Genomic DNA, 23446 nt, shown 5'->3' on the forward strand with positions numbered 1-23446 from the left:
GTATATGTCTGTCAGATCCACAATAGCACATACAGGTTCACATGACAGTTTTTCTTGTGTGTCCATACTACAGCAATTTTGACATTAGTGGTTTCGAACATAAGGTCTCAGTTCTCTATTTTGGGACTCAAAATTTTTTTTTTTTTGAGGTAACTCTTGACCCTCAAATTTTATTTTTGCAATTCTCAATGCTTTATTATTTTGTTTACTTGGTATTATATATACCTCAAGGTCTTGGATTTGGTATATCTCATTTTAAGAGAGTCCAACAGTATATTTTTGTCAACCGGTTCATTATTTTCAGGAAGTACAATAGTACCCTGAATGCTATTCATTGTGTCATGCTTCTTTACTTTTACATTTACATTGTCAACACTTTTTATTGATAGATAGTCCTCAGACTAGTTTTTTGTTGTGGCTTCTATAAGCCACGTCTTCATTTTTATTTGTCTAAATGACATTTCTGTCGTTGAGTGTCTTTTAATTTTTTGTTGTGGCTTCTATGTTTCATTGCTCCTCATTTTTATTTGTCTAAATGACATTTCTGTCGTTGAGTGTCTTTTAATAAGAAGTTTTCTAACTTTTAGGCTGAGATTTGCTGTTCTGTTTGCTGGTTAGAAATCTTGACCAACTTCCACTCCCAAAGAGGGAGTCGAAGTGAGTCAAGGTTGGGTCAAGACGATATTTACTTTTTTTTGATTTGTTGTGTACTGGAGCATAAGGTTCCAGTGTGATTATATTTGGATTCTTTATTGATTTTTCCAAAGAAAGATTGTTACAAGAGGTTCCATCGGTCATCATCTGTGCCGAGTCACTACCATCAAAGGGCCCAGGGGTACTCGAATCTTTATTTTCACTTTGCATAAAGATTTGAGGAGGAGAAAAAAATAACCTGAAAACCTTAAAAGATATCTAAGATATCATCAGCTTTTCAAGGAGTTTTATTCTTCCACCAATGGCACAAGTGAGAACTGACTCCCAAATGTCCGCTCCCTACCCTACCTCAAAGGGAATAGCACAACATGATTAGAGTGGCCCAAGTGTAAGCCAAACCCGCTTGCTAGGACTGAGAGTATTACAAGAATACAATCATCCCCACCCTAAGCATGTTATGGGCAAACCGGATAGAATGCCAAGAGTCCTATCCATAGAACCAGAACCCCCTGGAATCCGTGGTCCAGTCCTAACAAATAGTTCCGCCTTTCAGCTACCAATCTGGTAATCTCGGTCTGAATATCGGGCAGTTGATGGTCCTACCATTGTTCTCATTATTTAGCTTCGGATATAAACCCATTCCCAGCTATGATATCTTTCCTGCTTTACCGTCCAGTAAATTTTATAAAAAGTGGAAAATTCCACAAATTTAACTAAAATAATATATGATGGTATATGAGACTTCTTGAATCGAACCCAGAAACAAATTCCTGGGTTCTCAAGAGCCCCCTCACCACGTCAAGGTGGTCTCATGTCGAGGGCGTGAAAAGCTTCTTGATAGGTATCTGACATACTCTTATCAAAGGTTTGAGGATTAACCTCAATTTCCTCAATGATGCCTTCCTTCAACTGGTTTTGAAAAACTTCTTGATAGATCTGACCTGGCTTTATCAAATCTTTGAGGATTCACCTCAATTTCCACAATGATACCTTCCTTCAACTGATTTTGAAAACCTCTTGATAGGCAACTGATGTCTCTCATCAAAGCTTTGAGGATTCATCACTTCCTCTATGATACATTCCTTCAACTGATTTTGAAAACTTTTATAGACATCAGACATGCTCCCATCAAAGCTTTGAGGATTCACCTCAATATTCTCAACAATGATGCCTTCCCTCAACTAATTTTTGAAAACTTCTTTGATAGGCATCTGACGTGCCATTATCGCCATTAAGGATCTTACATCAATTTCCTCAATGATAACTTCCTATAACTGATTTTGAAAAACTTCTTGATAGGCATCTGACATACCCTTATCAAAGGTCTGAGGACTCACCACAATTTCATCAATGATACCTTCCTTCAACTGATTTTGAAAAACTTCTGACATACCGTTATCAAAGGTTTGAGGATTCACCTCAATTTCCCCAATGACACCTTCCTTCAAATGATAGTAACTTGATAGGCATCTAACATGCCCTTATCAAAGGTTTGAGGATTCACATCAATTTCCTCAATGATACCTTCCTTCAACTGATTTTGAAAAACTTCTTGATAGGCATCTGACATGCCCTTATCAAAGGTTTGAGGATTCACATCAATTTCCTCAATGATACCTTCCTTCAACTGATTTTGAAAAACTTCTTGATAGGCATCTGACATGCCCTTATCAAAGCTTTTGAGGATTCACATCAATTTCCTCAATGATACCTTCCTTCAACTGATTTTGAAAAACTTCTTGATAGACATCTTTTATTATTATCATTAAAATAGTTTAACCAGACCACTGAGCTGACCATCAGCTCTCATAGGGCTGGCCCGAAGGATTAGGATGGAATGACAAGTCTAGGCTAGAAGCCTAGCACTGGGACCTAATAGGTCACTTGTCAACATGATAAACGAAAATGAAATGAAATAAAGCTGTAAAAGGCATACGCTTTCATACTGGAACACACTCACACAATAAATACATTTAAACTCATGCTTCACATACTACTTCAAAAGGTATATTAAAATTTAAAATAAATTACAAAATCATAAAATTTACTTGTTTTAAAAATTCATTATACTGATTGATTGTTTTTTCTTTATATTTTTCCAATTAATTTGCAGCTTCATGAACATTAAATGGGTGCTGGTTGAGAACGCGTTGAAGATTCTGACAAAATTTCTTCTATCGGTCTATTTCCAAAATTTGATAATCGCTGCAGGTTATATTTTGGACATTCACACAGTATATGCTTAACTGTTATCAGCACATTGCAATCTGGGCATTTGGGGAAGAGGCTACATGGACTGTTCATTAAGTGTCCATGTGTCAAACGAGTATGGTTTATTCGAAGACGTGTCAGAATTACTTGTGCTTGTCTCTCTCTTTGATATGACGTGTCCATTTTCCAACACTGATTTTATCTGTTTTAATTTATTATTTTCAGGTTCTTCGTCTCATATATTTCTTGGCCATTTTTTACAATGACTGTTTTTATATATTTTGTATAGTCACTAATAGGATGTCTACATTTGTTCTTGTCATGTGGGACCGCTTCTTTAGCGTTTATCAGCCTCTTCATTTCCCTTAATCCCTACATGGGCAGTGTGATCCAACATATTTCAATATTTTTTCCTTATTATACAATTTATGGATTGAGAAACTTATATGTTGTACAATATTATTTTTGGGATTATAGCTTTGAATAGTCATAGCACTTCTGAGTCGCTATAAAATTACAAAATTATTATATGAGACTTCTAATTATTTTATGGCCGATAATACTATTGCACATAACTCAGCTGTAAATACAGAGGCTTTGTCTGGGAAGGAGAACTGATACGTTTTGTTTTGGGATATCGCAGCATATCCCACTGTGACAGATTTAGATCCGTCAGTGTATATTGCGTAATGTGGACCTTTTCGGATTATATGCTCTACTGCATGTTGTCTTTGGTATTCTGGCATATGAATGATTTTGATAAATATTTCAATATGTGTACAAATTCTCATTTTATTCATTGTCCAAGGAGGAGGCAATTTTAACATTACAGGCAATTGTATATACATATTTAGTGGATTTCTAACAATCTTCTAGCCCTAATTGGGAAAAGAAGGTGGATGATTGTTTATAAACATCTCTTTAATCCAAATAATTTTTGGTTGGAGAATCATTTGTCTGAATTCTCAGAGCACTTTCATCGTTACTAGCTCTCTATGGAGAGACAGAGGTAGTTCACCACATTCAACTTGTAAAGATGTTGGTGATGATCGAAAAGCTCCTGAACATATTCTAAGACCCTCATTATGAATTGGGTCTACCGTTTTCTGCGTTGGCGCCTGATGCCGAAAGTCATATTTCACTTCCATAATCAACGATAGACAGCACTGTTGCTTTATATTAATAAAGTAAGGGTATGCCTATCGGCTCTCAAGTAGTGTTCGACAGTTTCTTAATTAGGTTTAATGCTCTTTACATTTTTGATTTCATGTATGTTATGTGGGCTTTCCAGTTCATGTGAGTATCAAATACTAATCCTAGATGTCAATAGACTGGAACATGTGGCAGAAAATCTATCTGTTTCCACCAATAAACCTGTTGATGGAAGTTTTGCACAAGCTCAGGTCATTCAAGGGTCAAGTGGCACTGGTAGCACCCAACTGGCTGAAGAGCAGTTGGTTTCCTCTTCTTCTAGAGTTGAAACTCCGGTGTATCCAAATACCCAGACCAAAGTTGACTCAAATAGTACAAACTCGGACTGTGTCAGCTTCCTCAAGAATTCTAAATGCCCTGGCTTTATGGACTTCATGAAATTCGCTGCTCAGAGAGGTGCTAATATTGATCCTGTTAATACATTGTTCTTAGAATCAGATAAAAGGGACTCTACTCTCAGACAGTACGATTCAGCAGTTAAAAAGTTAGCATTATTCCTAAAAGAATCTGAAGCTAAAGTGATGACCACGAATCTGGCAATATCGTTCTTTAGGTCATTATTTGAAAAAGGGCTGGCTTCTAGTACTATTACTACAGCAAAGTCAGCTTTAAAAAAGATATTTTTACATGGTTTCAATACTGACTTAACGGACTCATACTTTTTCATCAATCCCTAGAGCATGCGCTCGTTTGAGACCAGCAACCCGTCCCCACACGGTTTCCTGGTTCTTAAATGATGCACTGAAATTAGCATCGGACACTGATAATGAGCAGTGTCCATATTTGAGTCTGTTAAGGAAAACGTTATTCTTAATTAGCCTAGCCTCAGGTGCCAGAATTTCTGAACTGTCCGCTCTCTCTAGAGAACCGAACCATGTTGATTTCCTCCCGTCAGGAGAAGTTCTATCCCTGGATAAAAAATTTTCAGCTAAGAATGAAGATGCAAAAGATAGATGGTCCCCTTGGAAGGTTATCCCCCTTCCACAGGATCCATCCTTATGCCCAGTCACTACTTTAAAGGCTTATTTACATAGAACTTCTAATATAATGTCTGGCCCTCTTTTTGTCAGGGAAAAAGGAGGAACCCTTTCCTTAAAGGCCATCAGACAACAAATACTGTATTTTATTAAACAAGCTAACCCGGATTCAGTACCTAAGGTTCATGATATCCGAGCAGTGGCCACCTCCACTAATTATTTTCATAATATGAACTTTGAGGAGCTTAAAAAATATACAGGTTGGAAATCACCATCAGTGTTCAAACGCCACTATCTTAAATCACTGGAGGCTCTAAAATTTTCTACAGTGGCTGCAAGAAGCATTGTCCCTTCCGCCCTAGATTAACATATGCAATCTTAGTTATCCTGTCCTTTTCTCTCTTGCCTACCTGCCTCGTTTACTTACCTTGCCATCTATTCTTAGGTCAGGCATGCTTCACAGCCTGACTCCTGACCATGTTATGTTGTACAGTTATCTTTGTTAGCATTTAAGTGTCTTGGTATTTCCAGTATTTTGTACATTTTGCCCCTTGTTATTGACCATGTCTTATCACGTATTGTTAATCATGTCCTATTTTTGCTACTGGAATAATTAAACTCAGTTTGTACTGATAGTTTTATTTATCTCCATCTCAGTAATTGTTTAGGGGTTTCACTAAGCTTTGTATGATTCTCTGTTACTATTTCACTGGGTGACACAGGTCGAACCCAGAAAAGGGATTTTGACAAAGGAAAAATCTATTTCTGGGGGAAGAACTGTGTCACCCGGTGACCCACCCATATTCTCCATTTCCCCCCCTAGTAGACATACCAAGCTTGGGGGGTGGGTGCTAACCTGGAATGAGACCAATATGGCGGCTGAGGTGTTGGTTGGCTGGGCAGTGAGCGTTGGGTATGTGATGGCCCCTCACTTTCCAGGGTTTTTGAGATTGGGAATCTCTACAGGGCAGAGGCCTGTGGCAGTGGCAACACACACTCACCCTTTGTGTATACTGACATCTATTTTGATTAATAGATGATCGAACTGGGGGTAGTAACCCCAGCATTCCTGATAGCTTTTTTCTCTGGTATTTTTAGCAATACTTATACCTAGAAATAAGTGCTTAATGGTTATTTCACCGGGTGACACAGGTCTTCCCCCAGAAATAGATTTTTCCTTTGTCAAAATCCCTTTTGCAAGTCAGTAAAATTTACAGGTACTCTGTCACAACATACTTTGTTATGTACATATATAGCAGTACCTAAATTTCCTTCTTCTTCTCTAGATGTACATACTAAGGTATGTTTACCTACTGTTGATATTGTTTTGTTGACATGTTGTAAACATAATATCATAGGTTCATATTCTTTTAGTAATCGTTGTATTTCTCCTAGGTGTAACCTGGTCTGTAGACCATTTACATTCCATTGTATGATATAGCTATTGAAAATATTTTATTAGTGGTCGAGTTTTACTCACTTTTTTTGTGTTATCAATTTGAATTTTTTCTAATAATTTACTCATGACATTCATTTGTTTTTCCTTATAATATAATAAGTGCTCAACACACATGCAACCTTTTTCATGGGTACTCAATTCTGTGGTTTCTTATAATGTTTGTTAAACCATCTTTTGTTATTGTTGCACAATGCAATGAAACAATCATTACATCCACAAGAGTTGTCATGTATATTTCTTTCTTTATTTGTTCTTATTGTACCAATTATTGGTGATGGAGTAATCTCTTCTCCTTTGACATATTCATTATTACCTAAGGTACGATTGCCTTCCACTTCTTCGGTATTTTGGATATCAGTATCCATTGGTTTTACTGTTATTTTAGGAGATAATGGTATATTCTTAACCTGTTTTTGTTTTTGTTCTTTCTTCGTATCTTTTATCTTTGATTTAACTGATGTTTCTCTAACAATTGTTGGTTTCTTTGTTTTGGGTGGTGTTCTTTCCAATGGCCTTTTTTTATCTTTAATTTCCAGTCTGTCAGGTCCCTCCTCTGTTACTTCAGTAGTAGCGCCCTCCTGTGTTCCTATTTGCAACATTTCAAATGAATTTGATAAAATGTTATCCATATCATTTGTACCAGTTTCTTTATTCTTTACGATTTTAATTTTTTTCCCTTGGGCATTAATTTCTTCTTGTGATTTAATTTTCTGTGCTTCGTTATTTCTATTTCTATGCATTTTTGTTTCCTTAGAGGTTCCTATTATTAAAGAATATGTATGTTTCTTAGATGGATCTTGCATTCCTCTCATTTTTAATTCCAATTTAGCCTCTTTGACAAACATTCCTGTTCGTTCTTGTAACATTTTCAATTCTGTATTGTATATGTAGTACACACACTCCTTGGACCTAGCATAATGATCCTGTCCACAGTTTACACATTTTGGCTCACTACATTTCCATTGTGTGGCATGTTCGTCAGATCCACAATAAGCACATGCAAGTTCATTATGACAGTTTTTCTTTGTGTCCATACTTACTACAATTTTGACATTGTAGTGGCTTGGGAACATAAGGTCTCAGTTCTCTATTTTGGGCCAAAATTTTTATTTTTCGAGGTAAATCTTGACCCTCAAATTTTATTTTTGCAATTCTTAATACTTTATTATTTTGTTTACTGGTATTATATATACCTCAGAGTATTGGATTTTGGTATATCTCATTTTAACCCTCTACCGCCCAGCCTCTATTTACAAAAGTGTCTGTCGTATGCCGGCGGCGTTCGGGAGTTAGCGCCAAAGCGGAAAAAAAGTTTTTTTCAAAAAATCACTGCACGCTTAGTTTTTAAGATTAAGAGTTCATTTTTGGCTCTTTCTTTTGTCATTGCCTGAAGTTTAGTATGCAACCATCAGAAATTAAAAAAAATATCATTATCATATATAAATATTAAAATATATGACAGTGCAAAAAAAAATGTCATATATAATTGTATACAAATCGCGCTGTGAGCAAAACGGTTAAAGCTAATGGGTTATTTTTTTTTCTTTGTATTGTACACTAAATTGCGATGATTTTGGTATATAACAAATTGTAAAACTATCAAAGCAACACAGAGAAAATATTATCACAAAATGATGCATGAATTCGTAACGCGAGGACGTAAAAAAGTTTTTTTTTTTAAATTCACCATAAATCGAAATATTGTGCTAGAGACTTCCCATTTGCTGAAAAATGAAGGTAATTGATTGAATATTACTAGACTGTAAGTGTTTTAGCTTAAAATTGCAGTTTTTGACCATTTCGGTCGAGTTAAAGTTGACCGAAGGTAGAATTTTTTCTATTTATCGTGATTTATATGAAAATATTTCAAAACTGATAAAAGCTACAACCATGAGTTATTTTTTGTTGTATTCTACATGAAATTGCACACATTTTCATATATAAAAGTTTATGTAACGACTAATATAAAACGGTGCAAACATTACGACAACGTGACGAAAGAATTTCTGAGATGTTCGACCGAGTTACCGCGCGGACGTAAGGAAAAGTTTTTTTCAAAAATTCACCTTAAATCGAAATATTGTGCTAGAGACTTCCAATTTATTGCAAAATGAAGGTAAATGATTGAATATCGTGATTTATATGAAAATATTTCAAAACTGATAAAAGCTACAAGCATGAGTTATTTTCTGTTGTATTCTACATGAAATTGTGCACATTTCCATATATAAAACTTTATGTAACGACTAATATAAAACAGTGCAAACATTACGACAACGTGACGAAAGAATTTCTGGCACGGACACAAGGAAAAAGTTTTTTCAAAAATTCACCATAAATCTAAATATTGTGCTAGAGACTTCCAATTTGTTGCAAAATGAAGGTAAATGATTGAATATTACTAGAATGTAAGAGGTTTAGCTTACAATTGCGTTTTTTTACCATTTCGGTCAGGTCAAAGTTGACCGAAGGTTGAAATTTTGGCAGTTATCGTGATTTATATGAAAATATTTCCAAACTGATAAAAGCTACAACCATGAGTTGTGTTTTGTTGTATTTTACATGAAATTGCACACATTTTCATATAAAACACTTTATGTAACAGCTAATATAAAACGGTGCAAAAATTACGACAAAATGACAAAAGAATTTCTGAAATTTTCAGCAGAGTTACCGGCGGACGTAAGGAAAATGTTTTTTTTTCAAAAATTCACCTTAAGTCGAAACATTGTGCTAGAGACTTCCAATTTGTTGCAAAATGAAGGTAAATGATTGAATATTACTAGAATGTAAGAGTTTTAGCTTACTATTGCGTTTTTCTACCATTTCGGTCGAGTCAAAGTGGACCGAAGGTTGAAATTTTTTGTAGTCGACGTACAGTACATCCACTCCGCACCCAACAGACAATTTTAGTCGACGTATGATACGTCCAGTCGGCGTTTAAGGGTTAAGAGAGTCCAACAGTATATTTTTGTCAACCGGTTCGTCATTACTTTCAGGAAGTACAATAGTACCCTGAATCTGTTCATAGTGTCATGCTTTTTTCCTTTTACATTTACAACGTCAACACTTTTTATTGTTAAGTCTTCAGACTGGTTTTCTGTTGTGGCTTCTATAAGCCACGTCTTCATTTTTATTTGTCTAAACGACATTTCTGTCGTTGTGTCTTTTTAATAAGAAGTTTTCCAACTTTAGGGCTGATATTTGCTGTTCTGTTTCCATGGTTAGAAACCTTGACCAACTTCCACTCCCAAAGAGGGTGTCGAAAAGAGTCAAGGTTGGGTCAAGACAATATTTACTTTTTTTTTATTTGTTGTGTACTGGAGCATAAGGTTCTAGTGTGATTACATTTGGATTCTTTATTGTTTTTTCCAAAGAAAGGTTGTTACAGGATGTTCCAGCGGTCGTCATCTGTGCCGAGTCACTACCATCAAGGGTCCAGGGGTACTCGAATCTTTATTTTCACTTAGCATAAAGATTTGAGGGAGGAGAAAAAAAATAACCCTGAAAACCTTAAAAAGATATCATCAGCTTTTCATGGAGTTTTAATCTTCCACTAATGGCACAAGTGAGAACTGACTCCCAAATGTCCGGTCCCTACCCTACCCCAAAGGGGATGGCACAACATGATTAGAGTGGCCCAAGTGTAAGCCAAACCCGTTTGCTAGGACTGAGAGTATTACAAGAATACAATCATCCCAGCCTAATCATGTTATGGGCAAACCAGATAGAATGCCGAGAGTCCTATCCATAGAACCAGACCCCCCTGGAATCTGTGGTCCAGCCCTAACAAATAGTTCCGCATTTGAGCTTACCAATCTGGTAACTCTTGGGTCTGAACATTATCGGGCAGTTGATGGTCCTACCACAGTTCTCACTATTTAGCTTCAGATATAAACCCATTCCCAGCTATGATATCTCTTCCTGTTTATCAGGTCCAGTAAATTTTACTAAAAGTGGAAAATTCCACATATTTAATCCAAAATAATATATGATGGTATATGAGACTCTTGGACTCAAACCCAAAAACAAATTCCTGGGGTTCAAGAGCCCCCTCACCACGTCAAGGTGGTCTCATGTCGAGGGGGAGCAAGTCCTTCATGCACTTCTCCTTCGAAGAGAATTGAAGAAGCAAGTCATCCATATACAGATTGATGTTTATGCTTATTAAATGGAGCCATATTTTGCTAGAGGAACAAGGACTCAAGTGAACACCTGAGGTGCGGTAGAGGGGCCAAAGCAAGGCCTGAAACTGGAAGACTTTGCCCTGGAGGAAGAAACTGAGATATAAGATACTTCCTAGAGTCCGCATGGCTGGGGATATGGAAGTATGCATCCTGCATATCCAAGGTTATCATCCAATCACCCTGGTGAATGTCCTTGACTTCTATGGCTCTCTTTAGAGGGCGAGAGGAGACCTCCTCCAAAATGGCCGAATGTTTCTCCAAGCCTCTTGAGTAGGCCATCAATAAAGGGGGGCTTTCCATGAACGGGATGAGTAGCCCTCCCTCAGAACCTTGACGATCCACTGTTTTGCCCCTCTGACACTCCACTTCTCCCAAAACTCGAGAAGTCTGGCTCCCACTGGCACACAAAGGACTACTTCCTCATTTCTTGGGTAAAGACTTGGTTGAGCTCCATCTGATAATTCTGTCTGAAAATCGGACATTGGAGCGGGTCCTAGGTTGTGACTTGGGTTTACTCCCATGAAAGGGATGCTGCTGGAGTGGAGAGACTGTCTTAGGAACAAACGCAGACAAATCCTTGGGGGCATTTGAAGATTGAGCCAAAAGATCCTGAGTGACTTCTTTTGGAGGTCCGAAGCAATTTCCCTCACAGTATCCTGAGGGAAGAGATGATGAGGATCCAACGGCAAAAATAAAAGAGCCGACTTCTGGGTCTGAGTGGCTCTTTCATTGGTAAGGAAGCACCATAATTCTCTTCTTCAAAACCCCCAAAAGAAAAATGAGCAGCAAGCTCAAGAGAGCCATCTCCGATGGCCTTGTCTGCACAAGACAGGACTCCTAGCCAGTCCGAGGCAAAGTCTCCCACAAAGTCCTTGCAATCTTCAATCTTCTTGGTTAGTGCTCCCACTGTCCAGTCCAAGAAACTGAAAACTTCAAACACCTTGAAGAGGTCATTGACAAGGTGGTCAAGTTCAGCCGACAAAAACATTACTTTCGCCGACGAGAACGCAGAGTGTTGGGAAAAGTCGTGAGCTGGAGAAGTCCCCTTGGGGGTAGGCAAGGACTCCCAAAGAAGGTGCTTCCCCGGTGGCGTAGGGAAGATACCTCCTACAGACTAAGCACGAAGGAGGAAGGGCGAAGGGCGAAGGCAGCCTTACCTTGCTCCATCTCCAATATCCCTGAGTGCCTTCTTAGCAGATGAGGAAAGCACCATCTTGGGAGTGTAGAACTGTCATCCAGGTGGCTCCTCATCAGAAAAGTTGAGGCAGGCAAGACTGGGGTAGCTGGTGCAAAAAAGGTGGGAAACCTCGCCAGCAAATATTGAAGGAGATCTGCATAAGCTGAAGGAGGGGCACGTTCCTAATCAAAGTCCTCTTATCCTGAGGAGATTGGAGGCAGTCTAATCATGAGAAGTCTTGCAGGCAGCCAGAGCTTTCTTAAGCATGCTCATAATCTCAGCTAACTGCTGTTTATGGGCACCAATGACGGCTAGTCTTGGTCTAAAGAAGGAGACCCATGGTTGGAAGGGGGCTCTTGGTGCTCAGGAGCTGGAGACGGGTACTGAACGTGGACCCTGAATATAGCCACTGGTTGAGATTGTGCAACACAGAATGGCAAGTTGGGCCTCTGTGCCTCAGGCCTGCACAGCTGATGGGAGACAATACCACAACTACCAACAATTTTGCCTGAAAAGGTGGTTCTTAAACATACAGGGCAGCTTTCTCCATTAAGGAGCAATGGCTCTGCAACATAAGTCTATTACAGGGAGTCCCCGGGTTATAATGGGTTTAGTTTACGACATTCCAAGCTTACAACGCTTCTCAAATATATTCATCAGAAATTATTTCCCGGTTTACGACACCTGTTGCAGGGTTACGACGCTGATCCAACAGAAGAAATATGGCTCCATCATGGCAAAATAACCAAAATTTAGTGTTTTTGATAAAAAAAAATCAATAAAAATGCATGTTACGTCATTTTCAAGACACTCACAGGATTAAAAGTAAGGTTTTCTTAAGATTTTCGACTATGTTTCGGCTTACAATGCAGTGTAGGAAAGGAACCCCCGTCGTAAACAGGGGACTGCCTTTATTTACTTTAATGAACTTTGTTTGCGCCTACCTGAGAAACAAAGCAAATACAGCAAAGCAAAATTCTGCAATCAAAACAAAAGTAGAGTATGATATTACCATGTACAAACTCCAATACAGGCAGTCCCCAGGTTACGGCTGTCTCGTTTCACTGCATCCCGACTTTATGGCGCCGTTAACCCGATTTTTCAGCACCATTACCCGGTTTATGTCCTGTAACCAGGTTTTATGGTGCTTACGATGCTGTAAGCACTATTTATTCCCATTATAATTATGATGTTCTGAGTTACAGCGATTTTCGGCTCATGGCACACCGTCAGAAACAGAAACCCCCTGTAAACCGGGGGCTGCCTGTATATAAGGTTTCTCACTTACCCACGATGGGGGGTTGACAGAAAACCTATACCTGTTTGTAACACATAAGGGGATGACTAGGAGAAATCTCTCCTGCCACAACTACAAGCGCTAGTGAATGGCAGTCTTCCTGCTGGATAAAGATGGCTCTCAAGTTGTGATGTAAATGGTTTTTTTCCGGTGGAAAAAATACTTTTTTTTCCGGAAAAACCACCAAGATAAAAAAAACCGTTTTTTTTCATGTTTCTCGTATAAAATCTGTAAATAATGGGAAAACAAGCTGTTTGTGTGTTAAATAAACAAAAACTTAGTTAAAATTCACATAGAATTATTACAGGTTCTTCTATAGGTATGTTTATATACTGTACATATTGTATATCATTAGTCCATTGTAGGTGATATGTTCTAAATAACATTTAGACAACTCATGAAAATAAAATACAGTACAGTACATTAAAGTTCAAAACTACTTTCATTAAACTGTTGTACATAATATTTGTATAACAACAGACAGGGCATATATACATAGCATGAAAGAAGCATGTAAACAGATGAGTGCTGGATTTATATACCTGCACAATACACCACTTACAATATCCAGCAGGACATGGCAACTTTTATAGGAGTAGCAGTGTAGTACACAGTCTGTACAGGCAGTCCCCGGTTAACGGCGGGCTCGGTTAACAGCAATCTGGTTTTATGGGGCTTGTCTAGCGACGAAAATCGGCAATTTTTGGGGCCGAAAATCGCTGATTTCTGCTTATCGGTGCCGATAATTGGGTATTGGCGCCGATACATACCCAACAGAGGCGCCGATAACCCCCAAAATCACCGGAAAAGCGCCGCAAATCGCCGATTTTTGGTTAGCAGCGAATTTCAGATATCATCACACCCTCAGAAACGGAAGCCTGCCAATAACCGGGGACTGCCTGTACATGTCTAATACCTGTCAGACTGTATCTTTCTCTCACTCCCTCTCCTCACAGTTACTTATATAATTTGCTTAAAATACTTGTGCTACTTGTTTAGTAATACTGTATTAATTTCTTAGGAATTATCATTGCAATAAGTTTACTTATGTAATAGATACATGGGATAATAGACACTGTATTATCAATTTATAAGCCTGATATGTCAATTGTTGAAATTATTAATTAATGTAAACAGTTTAACCTTAAACAATTCATGCTAATTTAGCAGGCAACTCTGAGATAAACAATACAAGAAATTATAAAAGTACCGGAAAAATTTGGGAAAAAAAAAAAAAAGGAAAAATACCAGTTTTTCCCAACCCAACATAAAAAAAAAAAACCTGTTTTTTTACATCACTACTCTCAAGTAGTTAGAAGTGAACACAGAGTTACACCTCCACTGTGCCGCCAAGACTTGACAGTCTTGAGAGAGGTGCTGGTGAAACTAACTGATGTAGCTGCTGCTCTAATGCTGTGCAGTTTCACCTTCAAAAGGGGACAATCCTCTGGAGACAATAGATGGTGTGCTTCCAGGATTAAGGATTAATAAAAAAGCCACAGCATTCTAAATCCCTATAGCCCTAACAGGGCATCAAAGAAGCTCTTCTTCCTCATGGGATAAAGAAAACTCTTTGAAGAGCTTGGGTCTTGACATCAATCTCAGCATGAAAGGATAAAAAAAAAAAAAGTACTGATCCAGTATGTGACACCCTAATAATGATTATACAGCATGTAGCCCGCTTACTTCTTTGGCTGAAGCCACGGCCACCAGAAAGAGGTTCTAAGAAAGAGCTTTGTGAGAAGCCTCTTTCTGGGGTTTGAAAGGAGGGCCCCTAAAGTGTCTTAAACCAATGACTAGTTCCATAAAAGCAGCTTTAGCAGAACCTTCAGCAATCCAGTTGAAAAGTGTGAACAGCTGCACCTACATCAGCATGGATTAATAGCCTTAATGGAAGAAACAATCCTTTGGCATCTCTCAAGAAGCACAGCCACTTATTATTATATTATTAACCCTTAAACGCCTACTGGACGTATCATACGTCGACTAAAATTGTCTGTTGGGTGTCAAGTGGATGTACCGTCGTCGACTACAAAAATTTCAACCTTCGGTCAACTTTGACTCGACCGAAATGGTCGAAAAAATGCAATTGTAAGCTAAAACTTTTACATTCTAGTAATATTCAATCATGTACCTTCATTTTGCAACAAATTGGAAGTCTCTAGCACAATATTTCAATTTATGGTGAATTTTTGAAAAAACTTTTTTACGCCGTCATAGGTAACTTTCGGCCAAAATTTCAGAAATTCTTTTCGTCATTTTGTCGTAATTTTTGCACTGTTCTATATTAGCCGTTACATAAAGTTTTATATATGAAAATGTGTGCAATTTCATGTAAAATACAGCAAAATACAACCCATGGTTGTAGCTTTTATCAGTTTGGAAATATTTTCATATAAACCACGATAACTGCCAAAATTTCAACCTTCGATCAACTTTGACTCTACCGAAATGGTCAAAAAATGCATTTGTAAGCTAAAACTCTTACATTCTAGTAATATTCAATCATTTACCTTCATTTTGCAACCAATTGGAAGTCTCTAGCACAATATTTCGATTTATGGTGAACTTCTGAAAAAAAAAAACTTTTTCCTTACGTCTGCGCGCAGTAACTCGGCCTAACATCTCAGAAATTCTTTCGTCACGTTGTCGTAATGTTTGCATCGTTTTACATTAGTCGTTACATAAACTTTTATATATGAAAATGTGTGCAATTTCATGTAGAATACAACAGAAAATAACCCATGGTTGTAGCTTTTATCAGTTTTGAAATATTTTCATATAAATCACGATAACTGACAAAGTTTCAACCTTCGGTCAATTTTAACTTGACCGAAATGGTCAAAAATGCAATTATAAGCTAAAACTCTTACACCCTAGTAATATTCAATCATTTACCTTCATTTTGCAACAAACTGGAAGTCTCTAGCACAATATTTCGATTTATGGTGAATTTCTGAAAAAAAACTTTTTCCTTACGCTCTGCCACGTAACTCTGCCTAACATCTCAGAAATTCTTTCGTCACCTTGTCGTAATGTTTGCATCGTTTTACATTAGTCGTTACATAAACTTTTATATATGAAAATGTGCGCAATTTCATGTAGAATACAAAAGAAAATAGCTCATGGTTGTAGCGTTTATCAGTTTTGAAATATTTTCACATAAATCACGATAACCCAAAATTTCAACCTTTGGTCAACTTTAACTCAACCGAAATGGTAAAAAAATGCAATTGTAAGCTAAAACTCTTACATTCTAGTAATATTCAATCGTTTACCTTCATTTTGCAACCAATTGGAAGTCACTAGCACAATATTTCGATTTATGGTGAATTTTTGAAAAAAAACATTTTCCTTACGTCTGTGCGGTAACTCGGCCGAACATCTCAGAAATTCTTTTGTCACGTTGTCGTAATATTTGCACCGTTTTATATTAGTCGTTACATAAAGTTTTATATATGAAAATGTGCGCAATTTCATGTACAATACAACAGAAAATAACTCATGGTTGTAGCTTTTATCAGTTTTGAAATATTTTCATATAAATCACGATAAATAGAATAAATTCGACTTTTCGGTCAACTTTAACTCGACTAAAATGGTAGAAAACTGCAATTGTAAGCTAAAACACTTACAGTCTAGTAATATTCAATCAATTACTTTCACTTTTCAAGAAACGGGAAGTCTCTAGCACAATATTTCGATTTATGGTGAATTTTTTAAAAACATTTTTAACGTCCATACGTTACAAATTCATGCATCATTTTGTGATAATATTTTCTCTGTGTTGCTTTGATCGTTTTACAATTTGTTATATACCAAAATCATCGCAATTTAGTGTACAATACAAAGAAAAACAAAATAACCCATTAGCTTTAACCGTTTTGCTCACAACGTGATTTGTATAAAATTATATATGAAAAATTTTCTTTGCGCTGTCATATATTTCAATATTTATATATGATAATGATATTTTTTTTCATTTCTGATGGTTGCATACTAAACTTCAGGCAATGACAAAAAAGGAGCCAAAATGAACTCTTAATCTTAAAAACTAAGCGTGCTGTGATTTTTTGAAAAAACTTTTTCCGTTTCGGCGCTAACTCACCGAACGCCGCCGGCATACGGGAGACGTTTTTGTAAATAGAGGCTCGGCGTTTAAGGGTTAATATTTGAAAACTAAAAAATTATTTTTTGCCATAAAAATAAATGCAAATACAGTAATTAGTGAATATTGCTCAATGGCTAAGTTTGGAAGTTCCTGAGTAAAATTGAAAGATATGTTCCACAAAAATCAGTGACAAAGTGAAGCACGTAAAAGTGGGGGTCCACTGTAATGCATCATAAACTTTCATGTACAAAATTGAAAACAATAATTCCATTAATACATTAATTTCTTTTAGCAACTATCTTTGGTAGTAGGCTCAATCAGCTGATTCTGAGAAAGTAAACATTACAAAGTTGGGACGTTTGGTTTGCTTTATACATTTTATGATGATAACAGATCAATTTAACCCTTAAACGCCTACTGGACGTATCATACGTCGACTAAAATTGTCTGTTGGGTGCCAAGTGGACGTACCGTACGTCGACTACAAAAAATTTCAACCTTCGGTCAACTTTGACTCAACCGAAATGGTCGAAAAACGCAATTGTAAGCTAAAACTCTTACATTCTAGTAATATTCAATCATGTACCTTCATTTTGCAACAAATTGGAAGTCTCTAGCACAATATTTGGATTTATGGTGAAATTTTGAAAAAACTTTTTCTTACGCCAGCGTGTAACTCGGCCGAAAATTTCAGAAATTCTTTCATCATTTTGTCGTAATTTTTGCACTGTTCTATATTAGTCGTTACATAAAGTTTTATATATGAAAATGTGCGCAATTTCATGTACAATACAACAGAAAATAACTCATGGTTGTAGCTTTTATCAGTTTTGAAATATTTTCATATAAATCACGATAACTGCCAAAGTTTCAACCTTTGGTCAACTTTAACTCAACCAAATGGTCGAAAACTGCAATTGTAAGCTAAAACACTTACAGTCTAGTAATATTCAATCAATTACCTTCATTTTTCAACAAATGGGACGTCTCTAGCACAATATTTCGATTTATGGTGAATTTTTGAAAAAACATTTTTTACGTCCACTTCCGTTCACGAATTCATGCATCATTTTGTGATAATATTTTCTCTGTGTTGCTTTGATCGTTTTACAATTTGTTATATACCAAAATCATCGCAATTTAGTGTACAATACAACTAAAAAAAATTAACTCATTAGCTTTAACCATTGTGCTTACAGCGCGATTTGTATACAATTATATAAGAGTTTTTTTTCGCTGTCATATATTCCAATATTTATATATGATAATGATATTTTTTCATTTCTGATGGTTCATACAAAACTTCAGGCAATGACAAAAAAGGAGCAAAAATGAACTCTTAATCTTAAAAACTAAGTGTGCTGTGATTTTTGAAAAAACTTTTTTCCGCTTTTGGCGCTAACTCACGAACGCCGCCGGCATATGGGAGACGTTTTTGTAAACAGAGGCTCGGCGTTTAAGGGTTAATAATACAGTAAAAATGGATCCTGTATGTGAAATAACATTTTATTGATATTTTGCTTGTTTGCATTATTATTATTTAAAAATTAGTAAGTCATTGTAACATGTAATATACATATAAAAAAGATCGTCCCGACATTTGTATCTCTCAGAACCAGCTGACTGAGTCAACTACCAAAAGAATTTGGAAAACATTTTTTTAATTGCTAAAAGAAATGAATATATTAATGGAATTATTTTAAATTTTGTACATAAAAGTTTATGATACAGTAATTCATATTTCTTGAGAGAGAGAGAGAGAGAGAGAGAGAGAGAGATGAACAGAGAGAGAGAGAGAGAGAGAGAGAGAGAGAGAGAGAGAGAGAGAGAGAGAGAGAGAGAGAGAGAGATGAACATACTTGACCCCTGCAAGACATATACTTAGTATGGGAATCATACTTCGCTGATGTAATCCTCGTATTGCAGCAACGTATATAGTACTACTTGAACTTGTGTCAGGCATTGTCTGAGATATGAGTTGAACAGTCAGGAAAAGTCCCATAAAATATTAGTCACAATCAGGTTATTACAAGAAAATCTAAATATCTAAGTTACCAAGAGGCTACCAAAAGCAAAATACTTCAAGTAGTCAAAAACTATGTACAGGCAGTCCCTGGTTTACGACGGGTCCGGCTTACGGCGTTCGAGGTTGCAACGCTTTTCAAATATATTCATCAGAAATTATTTCCGGTTTACGACGATGTTCGGGGTTACGGCAATACGTATGCCGATCAACGGAAGAAATATGGCTCCAAAACAGCAGAATAATCATAATTTGAAGGTTTTTTTATGAAAAACTCAATAAAATGCAGTTTACATTGTTTTCAATTCACCAAAGCATTAAAAGTAAGGTTTTCTTATGATTTTTGATGATTTTCGACGATTTTCGGTTTACAACGATTTTTAATTTACGACGCCACGTAAAAATGGAACCCCGTATGATAAACCGGGGACTGCCTGTACAGTAAAGTCCGAGAATTCCAAATCCAGCTGCTGCTCACAACTGCCATTGTAAGCCGACAGAAACATACTGAGGCCCTCTGTTCAGTTGTTTCTCCTTTTCCCGAAAGTAGGCGAGGTCAGCTGCCTACACTAATGTAAACAAAAGAATCACTACAGCAAATTTCACATTTTAGCTGCCGGTTAATAAAAACTGTTAGCTATGTAATTACTTGGTAAGTTACTTATATAAAATGTGTTCTTTCATGTCCAGTAGTTTTGATTAAAATACTTTTCTCTACAATTTCATTTATGGTCGAGCATATTGAAGCCTACGGAGTTTCACCCATGTTGCCAATACATGATAATTTATGGTCATTAGTAGCCTGAACATTGTTTTCTCAGCTTCAGCTACAACTTGCAGCTTAAATTTAGCAGTATAATTCCTTGCCGATCTTTTCTCCATAGTGAATAAGGGTATAATGTAAAAATATATCAGTCCTATTCTACTTAACGTCATTTGTAACATAACTACAGTAATTTTCATTATTGTATGATGGTTGAAATGCAAGCAAAACAGCTGCTTCTCATTCAGTTGTTTATGGCTGTGTGTGTTTATGCAACAAGTATAATGTCACTAACGATACTTTTATCTTTTTCTTTTACTTTTTTTAACTTATTTTACTAGAAGAGGGGATAGACAAAGAGACGGCAGAAAAGAGGTTAATCTTTTGTAATTTGGTCTCTTAAAAAAACGAACTCACATGATACACAAGATACATAGAAATTTTTTAAGGGTGAAAATTTGGGGGTCGCATAATACACGAGTATATACGATAAGTACAATATTTAACTCTACTTGTGAATTCCCAATGTTTCCCCTATCTGAAAAAGGAAAACGGGACAGCTTCAATACTGTGTGAGAGAAAATGGCTCTGCCTGAATATAGGGGTACCTGATTAGTTTTCACAGGTAGCTGTAAGCCATATATTTTCAAGAGTAATGTTGTAAGGTGATTTTGAAATTATATTAAAGAGTTTTAAGATGATAGTTTGAGGTATATTTGAGTTTTGAACTTTTAAAATAGGCAGTTATAAGCATTTTTAGTGTGGGGTCTTTGGTGTCTGAACCATTAAAATAGCCAGTTATAAGCGTTTTTAGAGGGGGGATACCAACTTAACACGGATTTTCCTGGGTGGTTGTGGTCCCTAAACCCTCATGATTACGGGATACATACTATATACCAATTTTCTACCATATATACCTTCAAGCACAAAACAAATAGTAAAACTATACCAATTTTCCTATCATATATAGCTTCAAAGACATCCTACACATAACAAACAGTGGAACTATAGCAATTTCCTACCATATATAGCTTCAAAGACATCCTACAAATAACAAACACAGAACTATACCAATTTTCCAGCAGAGTAAAAAAAAACCCTGACACATTTCCAACAGCCAGGGTACACTTTTGGTGATGTTAAAACCGTGGCATCAGAAAAATGACAGAAGCATAAAAAGCAGGGTTGCTCTGGTCTTCAACTACCAGAGAGAACCAACATTTTGAAAACTTATACTGCTATATGAATGTTAGGTAAGATTCACAGAAATAATGTGAATTACTTACCCAGCTGTCTTTTCAATAGGAGCTGACCGAAATATCTCCTCTTGGTCAAGTGATACCGTACAGTATACATCCCTGGGACTTGCATTACCATGATTTCGAACACAAAGATTTTTCGCTTCACCTGTAAAAATCAGAACATGGATAAAAGGCAAAGATATATTGCTAAAACCAACAACTTTTTTACAAAATAGCACACAGAACAATTTCTACAATAAATTGGTCATAAAAAAATTTTCCAAGAATGTCAAAGTAACTCTTCACAGTTAATTCACATCCTCGAGGTGGACATGCAAACCATGTTAGCTATGATTAAAAAAAACAAGAGAGTTTGTCAATTTCAATTACATTATGTCTAACTTGTACTGAGAAGCCAAACAAGGACTACTGTACTAATGATACTACTGGGGTTTCAAACTACAATTTATTTGCATGAATAATGAAATGAGTACAAATTCACAAATGAAAATAAGAAAGAAAAGAAATGCAAAAGGAAACTGTACAAAAATAGAAAAAAAACAGAGAAAGGAGACAACCAAAAGCACAATGATATTATTATTATTATTACAAAGTTTAACCAGACCACTGAGCTGACTATCAGCTCTCCTCATAGGGCTGGCCCGAAGGATTAGGATGAAATGACAAGTCTAGGCTACAAGCCTAGCACTGGGACCAAATAGGTCACTCGCTAATGATGAATGAACGGAAATGAAAATGAAATTAAAAGCTGTAAAAAGGCATACGCTTTCATACTGGAACACACTCACACAATAAATACAATTATACTCAGGTTTCCATATACAGCATATATACTCACTAAAAAGGTATATTAAAATTCAAAATAAATTAAAATAAAAAACTTGTTTTAAAATTCATTATACAGATTGATTAATTTTTTATATTTTATCGATTAACTCACAGCTTCTCATGAACATTAAAATGGGTACTACTGAAAATGTTGAAGATTCTGACAAAATTTCTTGTATTGGTCTATTTCCAAAATTTTATAATCGCTGCAGGTTATATTTTGGACATTCACACAGTACATGCTTGGCTGTTATCAACATATTGCAATCTGGACATTTGGGAGGAGGGCCACATGGACTGTTCATTAAGTGTCTATGTGTCAAACGAGTATGGCCTATTCAAAGACGCATCAGAATTACTTGTCTCTCTCTCATATGACGAACTCCATTTTCCAACACTGGATTTTATGTTTTAATTTATTATTTTCAGGTTCTTCTTTCCATATATTTTGCCATTTACTTACAATGACTTTTTATATATCTTGTATAGTCACTAATAGGGATGTCTACATTTGCTCTTGTCATGTGGACCGCTTCTTTAGCTGCTTTATCAGCCTCTTCATTTCCCTTAATTCATACATGGGCAGGGATCCAACATATTTCAATAATTTTTCCCTTATTATACAATTTATGGAGTGAAAACTTTATATGTTGTACAATATTTTTTTTTATTATAGCTTTGAATGGCCTCTATAGCACTTCTGGAGTTACTATATATCACAAAATTATTACATGAGGCTTCTCTAATTATTTTTATGGCTGATACTGTTGCACATAACTCAGCTGTAAATGCCGAGAGGATACTGCAGCATATCCCACTCCGTATTGTGACTTAGATCCGTCGGAGTACTGTATATTGCGTAATGTGGACCTTTTCGGATTATATGTTCTACTGTGTGTTGTCTATGGTATTCTGGAGTATATGAATGACTTTTTGATAAATATTTCAAGTGTGTACAAATTCTCATTTTATTCATTCTCCAAGGAAGAGGTATTTTTAATGTTAAAGGTAACTGTATATTTATATTTAGTGACTCAATCTTCTAGCTCTAATTGGGAAAGGAGGTGGATGATTCTTTATAAACGTATCTCTTAATCCAAATAAGTTTTTGGTTGGAGAATAATTTGTCGAATTCCCTGAGCACTCTTCACTGTTACTAGCTCTCTATGGAGAGACAGAGGTAGTTCACCACATCCAACTTGTAAAGAAGACATAGGTGATGATCGAAAAGCTCCTGAACATATTCTAAGATGTTCATTATGAACTGGGTCTACCGTTTTCAGCG

General features: G+C 36.4%; 1 protein-coding gene across 6 annotated transcripts in view; it reads right to left on the bottom strand.

Annotated features, from left to right (window-relative positions):
- RasGAP1 (Ras GTPase activating protein 1) overlaps positions 1–23446 on the bottom strand; it is a 933257-nt gene that overhangs the window by 811148 nt on the left and 98663 nt on the right. For all 6 annotated transcript variants that reach the window (XM_067084371.1, XM_067084369.1, XM_067084372.1 and 3 more), the window contains one exon: positions 21358–21478. In XM_067084371.1, the coding sequence (XP_066940472.1) occupies positions 21358–21478 (121 nt within the window). The remainder of the gene's footprint in view (positions 1–21357; positions 21479–23446) is intronic.

Source organism: Macrobrachium rosenbergii, chromosome 41 (genome assembly GCF_040412425.1).
Source record: "Macrobrachium rosenbergii isolate ZJJX-2024 chromosome 41, ASM4041242v1, whole genome shotgun sequence".
Lineage (NCBI taxonomy): Eukaryota > Metazoa > Arthropoda > Malacostraca > Decapoda > Palaemonidae > Macrobrachium > Macrobrachium rosenbergii.